Raw genomic sequence first — 23425 nt, forward strand, 5'->3', positions numbered from 1 at the left:
ATCATTCATACAATTAACAATGTCAGAGATCTAAAGAAATGGTTAAGATCCACAGCACAGATGGGAGAGTCAGTCTAAGAACAAGATACACATTTTTTTCTCTGAAATAGGGAGGAAGGGAAAATGACAGTTTTGAGGTGGAAGGAAGATATACTGCCAAAAATTGTGTCTGAAAGATTCTATTTTCTCTGTGAAGTATAAGGCAGGAGTAGTAGGATAGGTTTGAGGGCACTCCTTCAATCTACTACTACTAACAATTCAGAATAGCTATAACGGGGAGTTCCAAAGGGAACCACCTAAGGACAAGAAAAAGGGCTCTGGGGACCTCCAAAAGATCAGCTGAGGTCAAGGGGTGGGGGTAGTAGGACAATGCGGCAGAGAGCAGAGGCTGACAGCAGCATGGAAGGAAAGGACGAACTCTGCATTCTTCCTCAGAGACTTTACCCAAGCTCAAGCTTTCAATCATCTAAGCCAAAACTTACATGTTGTTCAGACTTCTGCTCTTCTGAGCTTCTAGTCTTTACATTCAATTTCCTATCTCACGTCTCCAGTTGTTATGTCTCAAAGGCATGTGATGCACAACATGTCTAAAATAAAAAGCAAGCTGGTCCATTTCTAACCAGTCTTCCTTTCTCAGTAGCTATCACCACCCTTCTAGTCACATAAGGCTCCAAGCCTAAGAGATGTTCTTAACAACTCCTCTATTCCCTTACTCTTTGGATTTTCATCTTTCTCTGAGACATTCATCTCATTTCACCCTCAGTCCAAGCTCCCATTGCCTCTTAACCAGACTGCTGTAACTTCTCAATTGGCTGCAGAGGAGATAGATTAGGATATGTATACATCATACTGTTTTCTCTTCTTGGCTGAACAGGAAAGACTGCATTCCCCAGCCTTCCTGGCAAGCTGAGTAGGCTATATGACCAAGTTCTGCACAGCCAAGCTGGGCCCAGTTATGTAAACTACTTCCAGTCCTGGTCCTTTAAAAGTGATCTTTAAATATACTAAATACATACAGCTTTTTAGATGTGAATCCTACCACAATAAAATGATTTTTAAAACATCAAAAATTAAATAAAACTTAAATAAAAGTGATCTTAAAGCTCTGCTTTCTCCCACCAAGATGACCTTGGTAGGCATACTTCACGATGGAAGAAGGCTGCCCAACCCTTCTGGACTGTGTATGACAGAGACAAATCTTTACTGTGTTAAGTCACTGAGATTTTGAATTTAATTTGTCATTGCAGTTCTAATACAACAAGATTGCCCATACCAACTGCCCATCACCTTTACCCTCCAATTCATCCTCTACATAAATATGAATCTGATTACCATACTTACAACAGTCCAGTGGCTTTCCATTGATCTGAAAGTAAAAAATAGCAATTTTTTTTTTTTGAGATAGGGTGTCACTTCCTCACCCAGGCTGGACTGCTGTGGCATGATCACAGCAAACTGCAGTCTCGCATGCCTGGCTCAAGTGCTCCTCCTACCTCAGCTTCCTGAGTACTGGGACTATAAGCATGAGCCACCATGCCTAGCTAATTTTTAAAATTTCTTTGTAGAGACAAGTTCTCACTATGTTGTCCACACTGGTCTCAAACTTCTGGCCTCAAACTATCGTCCTGCCTTGGCCTCCCAAAGTGCTGAGATTACAGGTATGAGCCACCATCCCCAGCCCACTAATGGGCTCCATCTGGCTGTACCTACCTCTTTAGCCTTATCTTATAGACCACACACTCTACAATTTAATGTTTAATATGCTCCATCTGGCTGTACCTACATCTTTAGCCTTATCTTATAGACCACACACTCTGCAATTTCACTACCCTGGCTTTCTTTCAGTCATTTGTATTTGCCATGCTCCCGTCCACTTCAGGGCCTTTGCTCATACAATACACCCTACCTAGATAACACTTTCCTACAGTTCTTTGGCTAATACTCTTTAGAAGTCAGATCAATTCTCACTATGTAGAAAAGTCTTCTGCATCAAAACCAGTATCACATGCTCCCATAAGATCATGGATCTCTACCACACAACACCTCCCACCACTTCAATGCTCTATCTTTAAAATTACTTAATATCATCTCCTTAAGAAGGCTGTAAGTTCTTAAAGACTAGTAAGTTCCTAAAGATAAACCATGTCTGTCTTATTCATTATTGTGTTACCCTGAAAAAATATCAAAGATGAGTCAGATGAATCATTAGTTTGACTTATGGAGAAGATAAGGACAGCACACATAAAGCTTCAATACTTGGCAGAATATACATTATTCCTTGATAAACTCCAGTGGAAGGGAATTTAAAGAAAGTAGCTTAAACAGAAAGGTCATCAGGTAGAGTTTCATGCTGACTTAAAAGCATTCTAAAACAATGGGACTGAAAGGATGAAAAGACTGCTCCTGACAAAGAGAACCCAGCAAATACAACATGAGAGGAAGATGAGGGAGAAGGAAAATGGAGACTCACATCGGGTTGAGATGGAAAAGGCCTTCAACAGAAGGTTCAGAGGTTTGGAGACTGGATATTTTTAAAAAGAGTAAGAGGAACAGAGTTGTGCTTTGGGAAAATACATGAAGCCATGCATAAGAGAACAAGAATAGGAAGAGAATTATAGTAGGCACTCCAGCTAAAAGGCTAATGCAGCAAGCAAGGCAAGAGGTGCAAAGGCCTTCGCTAGGGTAGTGGCAGCAGCACTAAGGAGGAAGTGATGGGTGCTGACACTGCATAGGTGCAATCAATTGTAGCTGACAATCACTGGACTGGGAGAGGGGAGGTGGAAAGGAAGGAGTTGGTATGGTGATCAGGAGGCTAATTAATAATGCCAAATGCTCACTTTCCTTAATTTCTCCACTGTGGTGGCGCTGATATTAAAGTAGTATGGCGCTTCACGACTAGTAACACTATACACTAAATTTTGCCTGCAAAAATAATTTAAAAACCCACAAGGTATAGTATATGTTAGATTTAGTGATTATACTTAAATTTACTATACTATGGTTTACTTACCACATCCTTGAAATAGCATTGAGATAAAAGAAATAAAGATTAAATAACTGGTTCCTAGATTTTTTTTTTTTTTTTTTTGAGATAAGGGCTCTCTGTGTCACCCAGGCTGGAGTGCAGTGGTGTGATCATGGCTCACTGCAGCCCTGACCTCCTGGGCTCAAGCAATCCTCCCACCTCAGCCTCCTAAGTAGCTGGGACTAGAGGTACATGCCACCACACCCAGCTAATTTTTGTATTTTTTATAAAGACGGGGTTTTGGCCGGGCGCGGTGGCTCAAGCCTGTAATCCCAGCACTTTGGGAGGCCGAGACGGGCGGATCATGAGGTCAGGAGATCGAGACCATCCTGGCTAACACGGTGAAACCCCGTCTCTACCAAAAACTACAAAAATCTAGCCGGGCGAGGTGGTGGGCGCCTGTAGTCCCAGCTACTCGGGAGGCTGAGGCAGGAGAATGGCGTGAACCCGGGAGGCGGAGCTTGCAGTGAGCTGAGATCCGGCCACTGCACTCCAGCCTGGGCGACAGAGCGAGACTCCGTCTCAAAAAAAAAAAAAAAAAAAAAAAAAAAAAAAAAAAAAAAAAAAAGACGGGGTTTTGACATGTTGCCCAGACTGGTCTCGGACTCCTGGGCTCAAGTCATCTGCCTGCCTTGGCCTCCCAAAGTGCTGGGATTACAGGCGTGAGCCACCATGCCTGGCTGTAGTCCCTAGGTTCTTGAAAATGATTTTTATACAGTAAAACTAAAACCATGAGGCAGTCTGAGAGAGCACAGAATATGAACCCTAAAGCCCAGCCCAACACTGCCCAGGGCTCTGACCTTCTTCTAAACTCCATTCTCCTAGTGCCTGTGTATTTCCTCTCAATAACCTGGTAGCTCTGTTACGTCTTTGCCTTTAGTGGGTGTACTGGAAATCTGGGGTAAAGATTAGTAGGATGGAAAGAAGATAATGATTAAAATAACTGCAATTCATTAACATCTCAGAAACCAGAAAAAGATATCTTAAAGCACGAAAATCATGAGAGTAACAATCCATCCATATTCCTCTACTAACTAGCTAGTGGTCACCTTAGGCAAGTCACTATCTCTGAATTAAATTTGTTCCTTTAACTGTACTTAGGGGAGTGGACTAGATCAGTTATTATCTAACTTTCATGTGCATAGGAATCACCTGCAGATTTTAAAGACTCTGACTCAGAATATCTGGGGGTAGAGTCTTAGAGTCTGTATTTACACTAAGCTTCAGGTGATGATCACTAAGATTGCTTTGAAATTTCATGAAACAGAATAAAATTGCAGCTCATTGCTATATAGGCTTCTTTGCCTACAGGAATAATTTTTATAATGAAGCAGTAGTGATAAGAGTATTGTATTTTACCGATACTAGTACGCCCAAAGTCAAAGCATTTTTTGGGTGTGCCACGGACTCCTGGCAAAGCCTGTGGGCCCTTTCTGGAAACACTGTTTCAAATAAAATAAAATATACAGGATTGCCAAAAAAAAAGTCAATTATACTAAACAACAGTTTATCTATGATAATAGTTAAGAGTTCCTGTATTCATTCTGGATGATTTGTTATCACAAAGCAACATCATGGTGAATCTTAAAAGTGGCTGTAACACCAATATACAGAATGATCTGTTTTACACTATTCACTATCTTTTTACCTAAAAGATCTTTTCCTATCAGTCCCATTCTTTTAGTATTTCTGTGTTGTTTGTTTGTTTCTTGAGGGACAGGGTCTTGCTCTGTTGCCCTAGCTGGAGTGTAGAGACACAATCATGGCTCACTGCAGCCTCAATCTCCTGGGCTCAAGCGATCCTCTTACCTCAGCATCCAGAGTAGCTGGGACTACAGGCAAACACCACCACACCTGGCTAAGTTTTTAATTTTTTTTGTAGAAACAGGGTCTCGTTATGTTGCCCAGGCTGGACTCGAACTCCTGGCCTCAAGTGATCCTCCTGCCTCAGCTTCCCAAAGTGCTGGGATTACAGGTGTGAGCCACCATGCCAAGCCCTAGTATTTCTCTAAAATGTTAGGTTATTACATTTAATTGCTCATTTGTCAAGACACCTAAACTTTATTTTTAAAAAAGCAAAATCAAATTGTTTTTACCTAAAAAATTTTCTAAGAGTTACTGATATTCAAGTACAGTTTTAACAATAAAGACCATTAAAGGATACTCTGAACATAGCACCAAGTTTGCTGCACAAATGGGAAGGAAAATCTTGAGAGTAAAAATAGATTGCTATAATAACAAGAGCTTTATGATTACCTTAAAAAGATATGTTATCCACAACTTCAGTTTCTCCAGTGACCACTGGAGAACAGTTGCTCTTAGAGCTCCACCCCCATGTCAAAAAGTAGCTGTTAAAAGTATGGTTCACAGCATTTTATCTCGCTAGACTACCAGTTTTTAACTTGTTCTCAAATCTATCTGAGTCTCCTCTGGCACAGCTTTTGTAAAATAATGATTCAGAGATTAAATCAATACATCTGAGGCCCTGCCTGTATACTTAAGAATCACTCAGTGTAAGCTTCTTTAAAAATGTTACTACTCACACACAGAGGGAAGTAAACGTTACAAAAAATACAGAAAACTGGGTATTTTACCGTTGCAAAGGACAGAACACAACTTAAAAAAACAATTCTCTCAATTCTAGCACAAGGATAGCAACCTTTGAAACGTGAGCATTAAATTTTTCTAATTTGAGTTTTGTAAACAACTGAACCAGTCCAAAAGCTAAATGCAATGACGGCTTACAGCAGTCCCTCCTAAACCAAAAAAAATCAGAAATGGTGGTCTTTTTCCGTACTACTAAATTCAAGTAAGACACCTGACCTTGGCTACAAAATTAATGTCAACTAAACTTCACATGATCCTTATTATTAATAGAGAAAACAGGATGAAAGCTATTTTAACTACCTCAGAAAATTATTAATTAAGAAAATTATTTTTCTAAGGTAAAGTGTGAAATATGTGAATGTAGGATACTGCAGACAAATACAAATTTTCAAACTGGCAAAAATGTCATCAGCGTCTTTCTCAATCTACCTACTTCTATCAACTTCTCGAAGGACTTGGGGAGTTAAAAACTGGGTTCACGATTCTACTTTATTTATACCATGCCTTGCACAAGGGCCAACAGAAACAAAATGGCTAATGACAAAATATTTGGGCTTTTGGCTGCTATAACTGATGCCTCGGAACAATAATGCTGAGACAACAAATAAAATGAGAGTGACAAGTTCTTCAGCACATTTCTGCTTCACAGAAGTGTTCAGGGTCTCACAGGTCCTATATTAAGATGCGGAACTGGGCTGGGCATTGCGGCTCATGTCTGTAATCCCAAAACTTTGGGAGCCTGAGGTGAGCAGATCACTTGAGGTCAGGAAAGCAGCCTGGCTAACACGGTAAAACCCTGTGTCTACTAAAAATAAAAAAATTACCTGAGCATGGTGGCACGCGCCTGGAACCCCAGCTACTCAGGAGGCTGAGGCAGGAGAATCACTCGAACCCGGGAGGCGAAGGTTGCAGTGAGCAGAGATCACGCCACTGCACTCCAGTCTGGACAACAGAGCAAGACCGCCTCAAAAAAAAAAAAAAAAAAGGCGAGGAGGGAGGTTTGGGGGTTGAATATATACATCTCCCTACCAAAACTCCACTTAAAGTATAAAAATGGGATTAAAAAGAAAAAGAACATAAATCCACCAGGACAAGGAGAAAAAATATGGCAGTTCAAATAAGGAAGAATGAGTGAAATTGGTCTGAGAAGCACTGAGATCCCTAGACTCCCTCCTGAACACCATCCTGCTGCCAGCCCCTTACCTCTGCAATTCTGGAGCTTATTTTCTGGAGAAGGTAAACAGTAATTCTGGACTAGTCAACATACTGAAAAAGAGGATATAGGTGACCATATGTAAATGAGTGCTAAGACACTCTCCTCCTCACCACCACCACCACCACCACCTTGAAGTCATGACTTATTAAAATCCTTCGTCCCACTGTTCTAGAGAGCCCTGCTGTCAAACAGAACTTTCTGTGATGATACAAATGTTCCTTTTTTTTTGAGACAGAGTCTCGCTCTGTCACCCAGGTTGGAGTTCAGTGGCGCGATCTCGGCTCACTGCAAGCTCTGCCTACTGGGTTCACACCATTCTCCTGCCTCACCCTCCCGAGTAGCTGGGACTACACGTGCCCGCCACCATGTCCAGCTAATTTTTTTTGTATTTTTAGTAGAGACGGGGTTTCACCATGTTAGCCAGGATGGTCTCAATCTCCTGACCTTGTGATCTGCCCAGCTTGGCCTCCCAAAGTGCTGGGATTACAGGTGTGAGTCACCCGCGCCCGGCCAAATGTTCCTTTTTATTCCCCTCAATTTAGACTTTATTTTGCCAACGTTAAGGACATGCTGATGACATAGCCTTAGGCGGTCCTGAGAACATGTGCCCAAGGTGGTTGCGTGACAGACTGATTTTACACATTTTAGGGGGGGCAGAAGTTACAAGCAGACATCAATCAATAAATGTAAAATGTACATTGGTTAAGTCTGGAAAGGTGGGATAACTCAAGGGAGCATTCCAGGACACAGGGGAATTCTGTAAACCGAAAGTATCAGAGACAGGTCTCAATCAAGTTAGAAATTTATTTTGCCAAGGTTTAGGACATGCCTAGAAGAAAAGAACCCAGAAGCACAGAAACAGTCTGTGGCCTATGCCTTTCTCCAAAGATGATTTTGAGGTCTTCAATATTTAAAGGGGAAACATGGCTGGAGGGGAAAGGAGGGGGGAATGGTCATACACTGTGCAAGAGAAAAAAAGCAAGTAGGGAACGGCACATTATATACTGGTCTTGTGCTCAGTAAATCAGCATTTTACATAAGGTGAAAACGTTCCTTTTCTGCACTGTCTAGTATGGTAATCACTACAGAGTGTGGCTACTGAACACGTGATGTGTGGCTAATAAAGCTGAAGAAATTTTAAATTTTATTTTAAATAGTTTGATATAAAGTAACATAAAATTATTAACTCTCTTAATACCAAAGTAGTATGTCTGGAGTAAACAAATTTATTGACCATATTTCATAGTTTTCTGCCTCAGAAAACAATATATTATTTAGCTTTATTGATGACTGCTGTCATCAGGAAACTCAGTTATCATGTACACAATGACAGACTAATGCCTCTAATATCAAAATCACTCAAAGAGAAAAAAAAGAAAAAAAAAAAAGGAATAATGCCTCCAAGGGTAAAGACTTCAATTCTAGTTTACTACAATTAATTATGGTTAACTATTTCTGAGGGCAAGGAAGAAATCTTGGGAGAAATTCAGATAAACTCTTTTTTTTAAAAGTACCTATTCTGAGTGTTAATTTGGAAAGAGTCAAAACAACCAAAATGAAGGATCGTCATAAAGTTTCATACAAGAGGGCTTGACTTAGCCAGGTGTGGCAGCACATGCCTATAGTCCCAGCTACTCAGGATGATGAGGGAGGATCACTTGGGCCCAGGAGGTGGAGAATGCAGTGAGCCAAGATCACACCTCTGCACTCCAGCCTGAGGAACAGAGAAAGACCTTGTCTCCAAAAAAAAAAGGGGGCGGGGGGGCTTGACTTTAAGCAAAGACCTTAATTCTTACAGATGGCATAACAAGACTTTTTTTTTTTTATTCCTTGAGAAACAAAAGCCTAGTTATTGGGGAAGAAGTGAAATAATGGATTTAAAATACAAGGTTTATGTAACAGCAATAAAGGTAACTTCATTTTATGGAACAATACTACACAGAGGGTTATTTCTGATTTTACAATTAACAGGGAAAATTGAGCAAGTCAAATACTGAATATATATATTTTTAAACTGGCTGTGTTCTTCTCAAAAACAGAATTTGTAACATTTAACCCTAGAAGACCTTTTTAACTAGAGAAGAAAGTGTAACACAGGGTTGAATCAGACTTACTAAAATCTTGTAACTTGGACAAGTCAGCTAACTTCTTTAATCCTCAGCTTCATCATCTGTAAAATGTGAATTATTGTACTGCTAACTCAAGAGGATTGATTAAAACAACACACATAAGGCCCTCCATGCACTAATCAAAGCCTCTTACATTATTAACCAGAAAATCTGATTACAACTTCTTCTTCTACTCTTTCTAGTTACCAATGTGGCCAATTTTTATTGAAATCTTTGGGTAACAGAATGTTATGGATAAAGAAACCAGACAGCTTAAAACTGATTTGAAACAGTAATTTCCATTTGTTCTCTGATAATCAAAACTACGAATTAAAAACAAACCTAACAATTTAACATGTATCTCTTCTTTCTCCATATGACTATTAAGTGGTTAAATAGCAAAGACATACCAACAGCAAAGAGAAGGGTAACAGCTCTCTTAACACTGTTAAATTCAATTACACTGCCTCCTACCATTCTCCTAGGCACAACCATCACCTGCAGCCATAAATCAAAATCTGCAATGAAGAAACTGGGGCCTATGAGGCAAGCCATAGGTTTTGTCCTAAAATATGTCCCTTTTCCTAGTATATACAGGCATACCTTGGAGACTTGCAAGTTCAATTCCAGACCACAGCAATAAAGCAAGTCACAAAATTTTTTGGTTTCCCAGTGCATATAAAAGTTGTTTATACTATACTGTAGTCTTATCAATTGTTCAATAGTAAGTTGTATCTATTGGTTTTATCTAAGGCAGAGAAAATGACTGTTTCAAGGATTTATGAGCATTAGAAAGAGGAAAAAAATCCTTCTAATATTCTGCCTCATCCTCCACTGAGACAAGAAAAAATTAAAATGTACCTCTCCAGGGAGACCCTCTCTTGGGCGACCTGTTTTCTCAGCATGAGGGAGCTTTCTCTCTCTTCTTTTTTGTCTATTAAACTTTCTGCTCCTTAACCCAGAAAAATAAATACATAAATAAATAATAAAATAAAATATATCTCTCCATTGGGGAATGGAATAAAATTCAGCAATAAAATAGAATTGCTGAGGCACAAATGCCTTATGCTAAGTGAAAAGAAGCTAGACTCAAAATGTATCAATGTACAGTTCCACTTACGTGGCAAAGGTAAAACTATAGAGACAAAAAACAGATAAGCGGTTGTTGGGGACAGGAGGAGAGATTAATGAGGAATTTTTTTGTGTGAAGGGATTATTCTATATTTTGACTGTGGCTGTAGTTACACAACTATATATATGTATGTGTGTGTATATTATGTGTGTATATATGTGTATACATATATGTCAAAACTTCCAGAACTTACACTAAAAAGGGAGAATTTGGCCGGGCACGGTGGCTCAAGCCTGTAATCCCAGCACTTTGGGAGGCCGAGACGGGCGGATCACGAGGTCAGGAGATCGAGACCATCCTGGCTAACATGGTGAAACCCCGTCTCTACTAAAAATACAAAAACTAGCCAGGCGAGGTGGTGGGCGCCTGTAGTCCCAGCTACTCAGGAGGCTGAGGCAGGAGAATGGCGTAAACCCGGGAGGCAGAGCTTGCAGTGAGCTGAGATCTGGCCACTGCACTCCAGTCCGGGCGACAGAGCGAGACCCCGCCTCAAAAAAAAAAAAAAAAAAAAGGGAGAATTTCACTTTATGTAAATTATACTAAATTATACATCTAATTTTTATTTCAAGGTGAAGAATATTTTTAGTATTCTACTCTTTGAGAAACAGCATATTAACCAAACAATAAGCTAAATGTGAAAAATTTCTCCTTGGTTTAACAAGTTGTTTTAGTTCTCTCTGGATGGTTAACCAGCACATCAATGAATATGAAAGATACTGCTGGTCAACTGTTTCCCAGTCACACCTAGTTTTCTAAGCCCTGCCAATTCCTCCTTAAATGTGTATTTCAAATCTATTCCTTCTCATTTACTCTCAAAATCTCCTATAACTCCCAAGATTAAGTCTTTAACAATTCCCAAGCAATTACAAGATAAAGTCCATATTTATTAACAGAGCATAAAAAGCCCTTTATTGTCTAAACCAACCTACTTTTCCAGATTTGTTTTCCACCACAGGCAACGCTATTTATTATTCACTAATACCTTTTAGAAAGCAATTTGGCCATTTATATCATAGAGCCTTACAATAATCCATACCCATTGACCCTTTAACCCAGTAACCTCACTTCTAGGAATTTATTCTAGGAAAATAATCTACTTAACACTGAAAAACCAGACAGCCCAAATAAATAAAAACAGGAGAACTACAAAGTAAATGATAGTATATCCACAGGATAGTTTCTGATGCAGCTGTTAAAATCATGTTTATGAAAAGTTTTGGCCGGGCGCGGTGGCTCAAGCCTGTAATCCCAGCACTTTGGGAGGCCGAGACGGGCGGATCATGAGGTCAGGAGATCGAGACCATCCTGGCTAACACTGTGAAACCCCGTCTCTACTAAAAAATACAAAAAACTAGCCGGGCGAGGTGGCGGGCGCCTGTAGTCCCAGCTAATCGGGAGGCTGAGGCAGGAGAATGGCGTGAACCCGGGAGGCGGAGCTTGCAGTGAGCTGAGATCCGGCCACTGCGCTCCAGCCCCGGCGACAGAGTGAGACTCCGTCTCAAAAAAAAAAAAAAAAAAGAAAAGTTTTTAATAGCATGTGGGAAATACTTATGACTTACTTTCAGTGAATGAAGAAGCTGGATATAAAGTTATATGTACAGTTTAATCTCAATTATGGAAAACAGTACAGAAGAAAAAGACGTTCCACAATTTTATCTCTAAAAGTAGGACTATAACTGATTTTTATCTTCTTTCTAGTTTTATTTTCTTTTATTTCTCTGCTAAGCTTTTTTTTTTTTTTTTGAGACGGAGTTTCGTTCTTGTTGCCCAGGCTGGAGTGCAATGGCACGATCTTGGCTCACCACAACTTCCACCTCCTGGGTTCAAGCGATTCTCCTGCTTCAGCCTCCCGAGTAGCTGAGATTACAGGCATGGGCCAACACACCCGGCTAATTTTTCGTATTTTTAGTAGAGACAGGGTTTCTCCATGTTGGTCAGCCTGGTCTCGAACTCCCGACCTCAGGTAAGCCACCTGCCTCGGCCTCCCAAAGTGCTGGGATTACAGGCGTGAGCCACTGCGCCCTGCAGGTAAGCATATTTTTTATATTAGAAATACACACACCTTTTTGATTCGGTGATTTTATACCTAGGACTTTCTTTTGAAGAAATGCAAGATTTATGCACAAGATGAGAGTATTTCTTATAAAAATAAATTTAACATGAGGGTGACGTACATGCATGATATTAAACAATTTAAGTAGTTTTTACAGATATATTTTATATACCATGAAATTCACCCATTTAAAGTGTAGTAAATTCAGTGGATTTTCAGTATAGTCACAAAGTTGTGCATTCATCACCACTTCCTAATCTTAGACCATTTTGAACACCACAAAAAGAAACCCTGGACTAGGTATAATGGCTCATGCCTGTAATCTCAGCACTTTGGGAGGTTGAGGCAGGAGGATCACTTGAGTCCAGGAGTTCGAGACCAGCCTCGGCAAAATAGTGAGCCCTCATATTGACAAAAAACCTTTTTAAAATTGCCAGGGATGGTGGTACGGGCCTGTAGTTCCAGCTATTCTGGAGGCTGAGGTGGGGCGATCTTTTGAGCCAGGGTGGTAGAGGCTGCAGTGAGGTATGCTCATGCCACTGCACTCCAACCTGGGTGACAGAGTGAGACACTGTCTCCAAAAAACAAAAACAAAAACAAAAACAAAAAAACAAACTCCAAACCCATTAGCAGTCATTCCTCATTCCCACTCCCACCCACCCTAGCCCTTGCTAATCACTAATGTACTTTCTGTCTCTATGGATCTGCGTATTCTGGACATTTTATTAGATGGAATCACACAATATGTCATCTTTTGGGATTGGCTTCTTTCACTTAGCATATTTTCAATGTTCATCCACGTTGTAGCATGTATCAGTATTTCATTTCTTTTTATTGCCAAATAATATTCCCTTCCCTCGTATGGATATCCTACATTTATCCATCTATCCATCAACTGATGAACACTGGGTTATTTTCACTTTTTGCAACTATGAATAAAACTGCTATGCACATTTGTATACAAGCTTTTGTGTGGACATACATTTCCATTTTGCTTGGATATGTAGGTAGGAGTGAAACTGCTGAGTCATACGGTAGCTCCCAAGTTTAACTTTTCCAGGCACTGCCAAACTATTTTCCAAAATTACTGCACCATTTTACATTCCCACCAGCAATGTATGGGTGCTCCAACTTCATAGCCTGGCCAACATTTGCTACAATAATCTTTTCCTTATAGCTGGCTTAGCAGGTACGAAGGAGTGTATCATTGCGGTTTTGATCTGCATTTCCCTAATGGCTAATGATATCCTGCATTTTTTTCCATTGGCTTATCAGTCATTTGTACATCTTTAGAGAAACATCTATTCAAATCCTTTGCCCAAACGAGTGGGTTTTTTATTGTTGTGTTGTAAGTCCTTTAACATATTCTACACACAAGCTCCTTGTCAGGTATATGATTTGCAAACATTTTTTCCTATTCTGTGGGTTGTGTTTTCATTTCCTTGATGGTGGTCTTCGATGAACATTTTTGTATACAATGAAGTCCAATTTATCTATTTTTGTCACTTGTGCTTTTGGTGTCATTGCCTAGAAACGCCAGGAAAACTACCAACAAAAATTGCCTAACACAAGTTCACAGAGATTTATACCTATGTGTTCTTCTAGGAGTTCACAGTTTTGGTGCTCACATTTAGATTTATGATCCATTTTAAGTTAAATACAACATACAGTATGAAGCAGGGATCCAAATTCATTCTTTTGCATGCGGCTATCCAATTGTCCCAGCACCACTTATTGAAAACACTATTTTCCCCCACTGAATTATTCTGGCACTCATGTCACACTGGGAAATGGGAAATACAGTTTTATCCTCTACAGATGAACTCAAGTGTGTGAGAAAAATCTATATTGGCGGTTTCCAGATAGTCACTGTTTCATTCCCTTATTTCCATCATAGTATGTATAAAATCTGTAATTATCTTATTTGTTTACTTATTTCTTAACTGTCTCTCCCATTAGAATGTATACTTCAGGGCTGGGCGCAGTGGTTCACGCCTGTAATGCCAGCACTTTGGGAGGCCAAGGCAGGCAGATCACGAGGTCAGGAGTTCAAGACCAGCCTCTCCAACATGGTTGAAACCCCAGCTCTACTAAAGATATAAAAAATTAGCCTGGCGTGGTGGCGTGCACCTGTAATCCCAGTTACTCAGGAGACTTAGGCAGGAGAATCGCTTGAACCTGGGAGGTGGAGGTTGCAGTGAGTCAAGATTGCGCTATTGCACTCCAGCTTGGGCAACAGGGTGAGACTCAGTCTCAAAAAAAACAAAATGAATGTATACTTCATAGGCACAGGGACTTTTTCTTGTATATTATTGAATCTCTAGAGCCTACAACAACAGTGCCAGGTTCCTAGAAGGTAGCTAATAATTACTTCTTGAAAAAATGAGAATACATATTAAATGGCTTGAAAGAAAATGTCCCAAATGTTAATACTTTGGTTAGAATTGTCATTACAGCTAAATTTTTCTTAACATTCTACAATGAACATATACTACTCTTATAATCAACTATGAAATTACGGTATTTTAAAGATTTACAAAACTTCTGAATCAATTTTTTTAGTCCTCAAAATTCTAAGAACCTAAATTTTTGCTAAACTATTTTGTTTTAGCTTCTTTTATAATAGGCCCCCAAGCATAATGACACCATCAAATATCTGGTAGATCAGGTCTAAGCCTTAGAAGCCATCTTTGATAGTCTTCTTTCCCTTATGCCACACATCCAAATTATCATTAAGTCCTTCCAGTTCTACCCCCAAAATATATATCCAATCTTACCACCTCTCATTAACTCCACTATTAACGAATTTTAATTCAAGCTACCACCATCTACCATTTGAATAAAGCAATAGTTGGTTGTGTTGCTATTTGTTTGTTTACGGATACGGTCTCGCTTTGTCACCCAGGCTGAAGGGCAATGGCGTGATCTTGGCTCACTATATCCTCAACCTCCTGGGGTCAAGTAATCTTGCTTCAGCTTCCTAAGTAGCTAGGACTACATGTATATGTCACCACGCCTGGTTATTTATTTTTTAGTAGAGACGGGGTCTCTCTATGTTGCCCAGGGTAGTCTTGAACTCCTGGCCTCAAGTGATCCTTCCACCTCGGCCTCCCAAAGCACTGGGATTACAAGCGTGGGTCACCACACCCAGCCAACAATAGTTTCTTAATTGGTCTTTGTCCCCATTTGTACATCTCTACACATTGACCATAGGGATAAATCATACCTCATTCCACTACACTACTTAACACCTCCCCACCATCACACACCCAACGGCTTCCTGGTGCCATCAGAATAAAATTCAAATTCCTCACCTTTAACCTAATGGCCCTTTCTGGTCTAGTTCTTGCCTATAATCTATTTCCTACTTATTTCCCCCTTGTTGACTGAATGCTAACCACACAAGCCTTTTTTCTGTCCCTGGCAAATGTCAAGCCCATTCTCTTCTACAGGCCCTTCTACCTAGAGTTCCTTCTGCCCCAAATGCTTTTCACACAGCTAGCTCTTTATTGCCATGTAAGTCCTACCTCAAAAGAGGCCTTCTCTAAACTCTAGCTAAAGTAGCCCAACTCTTCTAGTACTTCCTTTTTTTTTTTTTTTTTTTTTGAGACAGGGTCTTGCTCTATTGCCCAGGCTGGAGTGCAGTGGCACAATCTTGGTTCACCACAGCCTCTGCCTTCCAGGTTCAAGCAATTCTCCTGCCTCAGCCTCTCAAGCAGCTGGGACTACATGTGCCTGACACCATGCCTGGCTAATTTTGTATTTTTAGTAGAGACGGGGGTTTCTCCACGTTGGTCAGGCTGCAGATTCTTACAATGATTTGAGAATTCCTGAAAACTCCTGAGGTTCAACAACTGACTTCAAAGATTGCTCCAGAGCAAGCTGGAGAAGCCTTATCTGTATTTGCCTGTGCTGTGCTGTAGCGTTAGTTCTATTACTACAGATTAAGTACCTTCCGGTACGAAACATTTCAGATATTTTCAAATTTTGGAATATTTGCATATACATAATGATATAGCTTGGGGATAGGACCCAAGTCCAAATACAAACTTCATTTGTGTTTCATATATACTTCATACTGATAGCCTGAAAATTATTTTATATATTTTAATAATTCTGTGTGTGAAACAAAGTTTTGTCTGCATTTTGGCTGTGACTTGTCACATGAAGTCAGATGTAAAATTTTCCACTTGTGGCAATATGTTGTTGTTCAAAAAGTTTGGGATTTTAGAGAATTTTGGATTTTTAGATTAGGGATGCTGCACCTGTACATGAAAATAGCAACAGAAAAGCTGTGAAACCATTTTAAAATAAACACTAATTACATTTACAAGCTATTTTCTGAAAGCAAGCCAAGATAGAAACAAGGGTAGGAAATTCATTTGCTTTTCTGTGATAAGGCAAACAGAAATAACAACCTATTAAGTAATGTAAAAATGTTCAAAGGAGTAAACAATCTTCCTTTGATGTGATCCAAAAGTATGAACACAATGACAAATGACCTTCCAGCTGTAGTAGGAACTTAAGTTTCTATTTTTCAAGCACTCATCTATGCCTTGTTGCAACAGAGTTCTGCCTTTTCACACCTTCAACTAGAGATTACATTAATTTAAAAACTTTAATTGCATTTTTTACTGGAATCAATTGCTTTTAAAAAATCTACATAGGATGTGAGGGTGATATGGCTGCGACATCTGTCACCCCATTGGTCACCAGGGTTGATATGGCTGATCTGGCTGGCTAGGCTGGTGTCCCCTTCCTCCCTCACCACTCCATGTGCATCCCTCTAGCAGCTATGCACTCGGTAGAAGAGGATGACCATTCCCAATAGAGGAGAACTGGTCTTTGGTCAAGGTTATATGAGCAGCTGTGCTCCCCTGCTAGAACCTCCAAATAAAAAATCTACATAAAACTGACCTTCAATTTTAACATAACAAAGCAAAACATGGAATAGTGTTGGCAGCATGTAAGCATTACAGTATCAGCTACCAGAAGACTAATCTTGGAGCTAAGAATCACTCTAGATTAAATATTCAACTCAGTGGGGGTCTTAGTACAGCAGATTCAATGATGAATATAACATTTTGGCCCAAAGTATTACTGAGATGAATAAACCTGATGTTTATTTGTCTAAGTCTATGCCTCTCCCAACTGTAAAATTTCAAGAAAAATGAGGAGATAATTCAGAAGCACAATTCCAAGTGAAAACTTCTCACTTCTAACATCAATGAAAGGAGGCAGGAACAGAAGAAAAGCTGTGGTTACAATATTGCTGAAGTATTAGGTGTAAACCTTTGTGTATGACTTTCATGGACAATCTAGAGAGGAATGTTATGCCACAAGGGAAGTAAGCTCAAGACACTTTCACGGCTGGGCTCACTGGCTCATGCCTGTAATCCTAGCACTTTGGGAGGCCAAAGTGGGTGGACTGATTGAGCTCAGGAGTTCAAGACCAGCCTGGGCAACATGGTGAAACCCCATCTTTATATATAAATTTATATTTATAAATCCCATCTTTACATATATAAAGCTTTTAAAATACAAAGCTTAGTTGGAAGTGGTTGTGCGTGCCTATAGTCCCAGCTACTCAGGAGGCTGAGGTAAAGAACTGACTGAGCCTGAGGGTGGAAGATGCAGTGAGTTGTGTTCATGCCCCTGCACTCCGGCCTGGGTAACAGAATGAGGTCCTGCCTCCAAAAAAAAAAAAAAAAATGCTTTCACAATATTCTACTTATTTATTATGCTCTGTGGTTTACATATGCAAATGACAGTACAACGAAGAGACTAGCTCTAGTTACTCAGAGACTAGAGTGTTGTTCTGTGGACAAAAACAACGCATTTACATGTTAAATTCAGTTTTTCAAGACTTGCAAATTTTTTTTCAAACTTCAAATATAGCGTGCTTCATCTCAAAGTATTACTGAAAGAAAACATAAAGTTATACTAACATAGAAATTCAAAAGTTTGAAGTCTTCCTGTATACTAAGTTAAACATAATTTTGATCTAAACAAATTCTATTTATGAAAAATAGTTGCTAGGCACGATGGCTCACGCCTGTAATCTCAACACTTTGGGAGGCCGAAGTGGGAAGATTGTTTGAGACCAGTCTGGGCAATATAGCGAAATCTCATTTCTACAAAAAATTTTAAAAAGTTAGCTGGGTGTGGTGGTGCACATCTGTAGTACCAGCTACTCTGCAAGCTAAGGTGGGAGGATCATTTCTGCCCAGGAGATGGAGGCTGCAGTGAGCTCTGGCCTGGGTGGCTGCAAGAGAGTCTGTCTCAAAAAAAAAAAAAAGAAAAAGAAAGAAAGAAAAAGAAAAGAAAGGAAAGGAGAAAGAAAAGAAGGAAAGTCAGTCATGGTTACTTGTTTTGCATGTTTGTTTTTCAGACTTTTATTTATTTTTTATTTTTTGAGATGGAGTCTCGCTGTCACCCTGGCTGGAGTGCAATGGTGTGATCTTAGCTCACTGCAACCTCCGCCTCCCGGGTTTAAGCGATTCTCCTGCCTCAGCCTCCTGAGCAGCTGGGATTACAGGCGCACACCAGCACACCTGGCTACAGACTTTTAATTTTTTAGAGAAGTTTTAGGTACACATCAAATTTTAGCAGAAACTGCATTGTTTCCACATATTTACTGTGTGTGTTTTTACGTTTTGGCTAGAGGAACTGCCAGGAAAGGGGGGGTAAGTGTAAAGTGAGGGATGTTAATCTTAATCTCCACAGCCCTCGGCAAAGAAGGAAAGAACTCTGCCCTAAGTCACTCTACATTCTACCACTACCAGGGGCCTAAAAATGGCGGGTGGCTAGAATTAAGAGAGAGCATTGAACTTCTGGTAATTAGCTGGTTAAGGGGCCTGGAAAGAAATTTACGTTCCAGAAAAGAGAAATATTAGTACTCAGTATGAGGTTCTGGTATTGATAATCATGCTCTTGCTGTTTTTTGAGACAGGGTCTCCCTCTGTGGCCAGGCTGGAGTGCAGTAGTGCAATCACAGCTCACGGAAGCCTCTAACACTCAGGCTCAAGCAATCCTCCCACCTCAGCCTCCCAAAGAGCTAGAAGTATAGGCACATGCCAGCATGCTCAGCTAATTTTTATTTAATTTTTTTGTTCAGACGAGGTCTCACTATATTGCCCAGGCTGGTCTCCAACTCCTGGCTTCAAGCAATCCTCCTGCCTCAGCCTCCCAAAGTGCTGGGATGACAGGTATGGGACACTGTATCCCGCTGATTCTTTTTTTTTTTTTTTTTTTACTGCTGTATTTACTTTACGGCTCTGTAAATAAGCTTAGGTGAAGATGATAAGTATTTACAGAATGGTCAGGTTTGCAGGATGTAGCATGCATGTAAAAACCTAAGATGCAATAAACATACAAAAAGAGTCAGCTCACCAGTAATCAGAGAAATGCAAAATAAAATAATGAGAAACCATTTCACAACCATCAGACTGGCAAAGGTTTCAAGTCTCTTATTAAGTGGTGAAAGGCAATGTGGAAACAAGCTGTTGATGATGAAATACAACCAGAACAAACCAGTAGCAGAGTAGAAAATATGTATGCTCCAATGCAGAGCTTCCGCTTCTAGATATATACCATGGAGAGATACACACTAGGGCTAGAGAAGTTAATTTATAGTAATATATGACATGGAAATTGCCTATTATAAAAAATTTAAACAGACAAAAAAAAAAAAAAAAAAAGGCAAAAAATTAGGAAACGGCCAAATGTCTACCAACAGGGGAATGGATAAACTTGCATAGTCATATAAAATAACACAATTCAGCAGTTGAAGAATCAAACCTACAAATATACCCAAAAGCTGCCCCCCTTGCAAAAAAATAAAAATAAAAATAAACCCACCCTACAAAGTTTAATTTTTTTCTCACAGAGCTGCAAAAGCATACATGAAGTGTAGTATTTACGTAAGTTTTAAAAGCACATCAAGGCAATACATATGATTAAGTAGCTAAAAGTATGGAACTATCAAGGAGTATCAATTTCAGGTGACTACTGTGAACTTTACCTGAGCCCTGTGTTCTCAGAAAGCAGTGATGGTTAATCCACCCCATGTGTTTTGTGTTCTGGGAAACAGGTAACTGCAAAGAACTGGCCTGTTGCATATTTTCTGATAAGGCAATCAGGACTGCTCTTCTAATTGCAACAGCCTTTATAAAATCATCTCCTTAACCAACCAGGATATTATGTCTTTGACACAGGAATAGTTACAACTCTGGGGAGGGAAGAGAATGGCATGAGGAAGATGATGCATATTTAGCTGTAATGGTAACATAAAAACCTGAAATACGGCAATAAGATAGCCCTTTTTTTACCTGCACAAAAGGATCTGTGATTCTCTGTACTTTTCTGCTTAAAATGTTTCAAAATTATTATTTTAAAGCTTGGAGTTGGAAACGGTGATTTGTCTCAAGTCAATCATTTATAATCTGCTTTCTCATATGTTAAATAGGCATGTGAATACATGCCCAACCTATTTCACTGGGTTGTAGTGTTTTTGCTAATCACCAAGTATTAGAATACTTGAATACTGTGTCGGTTAGTTCAGTCTGTGAGACCATAGTTCATATTAGGATAACGTTAAGGGTTAGATTACTGTGCAAACCTTTTAACTCTACTTTGGGGGCAAGACTACACACTCTTACTTTCCAAGAAGCTATATATATCTATGCTGTAAAGAAACTCTTTGGTTACAAGAGGAGCTAGGCAAGTCTAGGTGTGATGTCTCAATCCATATCCAGTAGAACTACTGAGCAAATAACTCTAGTAACTTGATGGTGGGCCACTAAATCTCTATACAAGGAGGCTGGCACACCCAATATGCACACACACACACAGTTTTGTTTGGGGTCTGTAATTGTGGTTCTTGTGGACGCAGACATTGTTTGTTTTTGTTGGGGGAGGGGGTTAACACTATAAAGTGAGACATCTGAAAACATCTAATCTCATCATCAAGTGCCCAGCTGTTTTCAAACCGCTTTATTTCAGGTGCTTCTCGAAGACTTGGTGAGTACAAGGAAGTGATTCTGCTAATTTAGAACAAACTCATCGGTAGTTAAAATTTAACCTTAAACTTGGAACCAAGCATCCAACCAAAAGAGCTAAAAGAAAAGTGCTAGACTCCGGGATAATACCCACAATATTCTCTAATCACTGTACTAAACAAAGATGCTCCTGCGTTCCTAAGGCTAAAAACAAAAATAACCTTTAAAAATGGGGGGGGTCTATATTCTGAACTCCAAAAGTAACTTGTAAAGTCTTCTTGATCTCCCTAAAGCCAACAATTTTGAAACGTATTTGGAAACCGCTCATCTCTAGTTTTTGTTTCTCCCACTTCTCACAAGAACCAGCAAATGTAACAGACTCCTCCTTCCTTGCATTTAGTTACGCTTTAAGCATTTAACTTAAGCACTTAACTAAAGGTGAAATGTTTGGTCTCTTATTTTCAAACAGAAAAATAATGTCTGTATTAAACACTCAATAAAAAAGTATAATGTCAAATGAGAAGTCTCTAGAGCAGACCCCAGTCAGCTTCAAATCACTTTCAGAGTGAATGGTCTTAAACGTAGCGTAACTCATAAGCCCCTAGATTAAAAGTCTTTTAGTATAAAGTAGCATATACATTTAAAATATTAAATTTTTAATAATTAAATATTAAAGAGACAAGATGCTGATACTTTGTAGCGTACAGCATTAAACCAAAGAAGAACCAAAAACTGAACCGTATCAAATCCCTATTACATACATACCTACAGTCATCAAGAAACTACCGGCTAATCTTTTCTTTTACTAAGGGGCCGCCTGCATGTTCATGAAAGTTGCAATAACTTAAGAAAACCAAATCTGTTACACGGTGAAAACAGTTTGCAGATAAGCTGGTACCAACTGCTTCTAGACAGACAGATGCAATTAGAATGTAATATTTCTAGCAAAGTCTGGTAAGGCTATGCCTGCAAATCATTGACCAAAAATGGTAACAGTGTGTGCAGACTAAAGAAAATGACAAAATGTTCCATCTGATAGTTCAGTTGAGAATACGTTTGTTTTTAAATAGCTAATTAGAGGGACACAGTGTAAAGGGGGAAAATATGTAAATTAAGCAAAATGTCCATCATATAGAATATACTAATGAGCACCTGTTTACTTGTTGGTGACTCCAGTATTTTAATGGTTTTTAAAGCTCTTAAATTTGCTTGTATCAGCATCCCAGCATCATGCCCACACCCTGCGCACCAAGTTCTGGCAGAGTCCAACTGTCTCCAGGTCAGAAAAAAAATTCTAACCATACACGGACAGATCGGGTAGGGAAGGGTTAAAAGAGACACTGCCAAGCTTGACAAGCACGACGAGAGTGCTGCTGGAAGCCGATTGCCAGATAAAAAGAAAAAAAAACAAAGAGGCTGCAAGGCCACCCCGTTCTAAATCATGTCAGTATCCTGCTCGTTAGCGATCATTCCGCGCTCTAGGACTGTTCATAAAGGCTTTAGCTTCCTTATTGAGATGGACAGACCTCAAGGGCTGGCACACTCAGAAGTCGCCGAGCGCCTCAGAGCTAGCTCTGGGGAACTAAACCCACGCCAACAAGGACGGTCGCCGGATTCCGACGCCCCCCGCCTCCCACTCCTCGGCCGTGGTGTGCAGACCGACGGATGGATTTCACAGAGCGGGTGGGGGCGCTCGACCCCGGCCAGTTGTTGCAAGGCCCGGTCTGGAGGTACCGCAGAGGCCACGCTCAGGGCGGCGGCCTCGCCCCAGCTGGGAGCTGCGCAGCGGCCGCGGATCCGCCCAGGGGCGCGAGGGCCCAGCCAGGATGGCTGGCGACGGAGGGCCGGAGACCGCCCCCCACAGCCCAGAGACTGCAGCCGGGCCGGGTCCCTCCCCGGGCTGGGGCACGGCTCACCCCCTTATCCCCGACTCCGCGGCGCCCCCGAGACCCGCTGCTCCCGGCCGCCTCAGCCCACGCCTCGGCCTCCCTCCCACTCACCATCTTCGCCGCGGCGGTCGCAGGGACGTGGGGTTGGGAGCCGGCGGGCAGCGAGCCTGCAGAGCGTCCTCCTCACAGCTGCGGGACCAAGCGCTGAGCTGACGCGGCGGCGCGAGCCTACCCCGGGGCGGGCGCGCCTGGGACGGAACGCGGCTGCGCACGTCACGCACCTCCCGCCGTTGCTGGGCAACCAGCCGGTCCGGCAACGCCCCGCCCGGCGGCTATCCAAACTACCGGAGGGGAACTTCCCTCACCTGGTTCAGGCTGCGGGGCGGGGTCCCCCTC

The 23425-nt window shown here is 40.7% G+C and overlaps 1 protein-coding gene across 1 annotated transcript in view; it reads right to left on the reverse strand.

The window, feature by feature from the left end:
• Positions 1 to 23295, reverse strand: part of DSTN (destrin, actin depolymerizing factor) — a 36429-nt gene extending 13134 nt beyond the window's left edge. Inside the window, exon 1 of the mRNA XM_010381475.2 lies at positions 23141 to 23295. Within this exon, the coding sequence (XP_010379777.1) occupies positions 23141 to 23143 (3 nt within the window). The 5' untranslated portion in view covers positions 23144 to 23295. The remainder of the gene's footprint in view (positions 1 to 23140) is intronic.
• Between the last annotated feature and the right edge of the window lie 130 nt (positions 23296 to 23425).

This window comes from Rhinopithecus roxellana, chromosome 13 (assembly GCF_007565055.1).
Source record: "Rhinopithecus roxellana isolate Shanxi Qingling chromosome 13, ASM756505v1, whole genome shotgun sequence".
Classification (NCBI taxonomy): Eukaryota; Metazoa; Chordata; class Mammalia; order Primates; family Cercopithecidae; genus Rhinopithecus; species Rhinopithecus roxellana.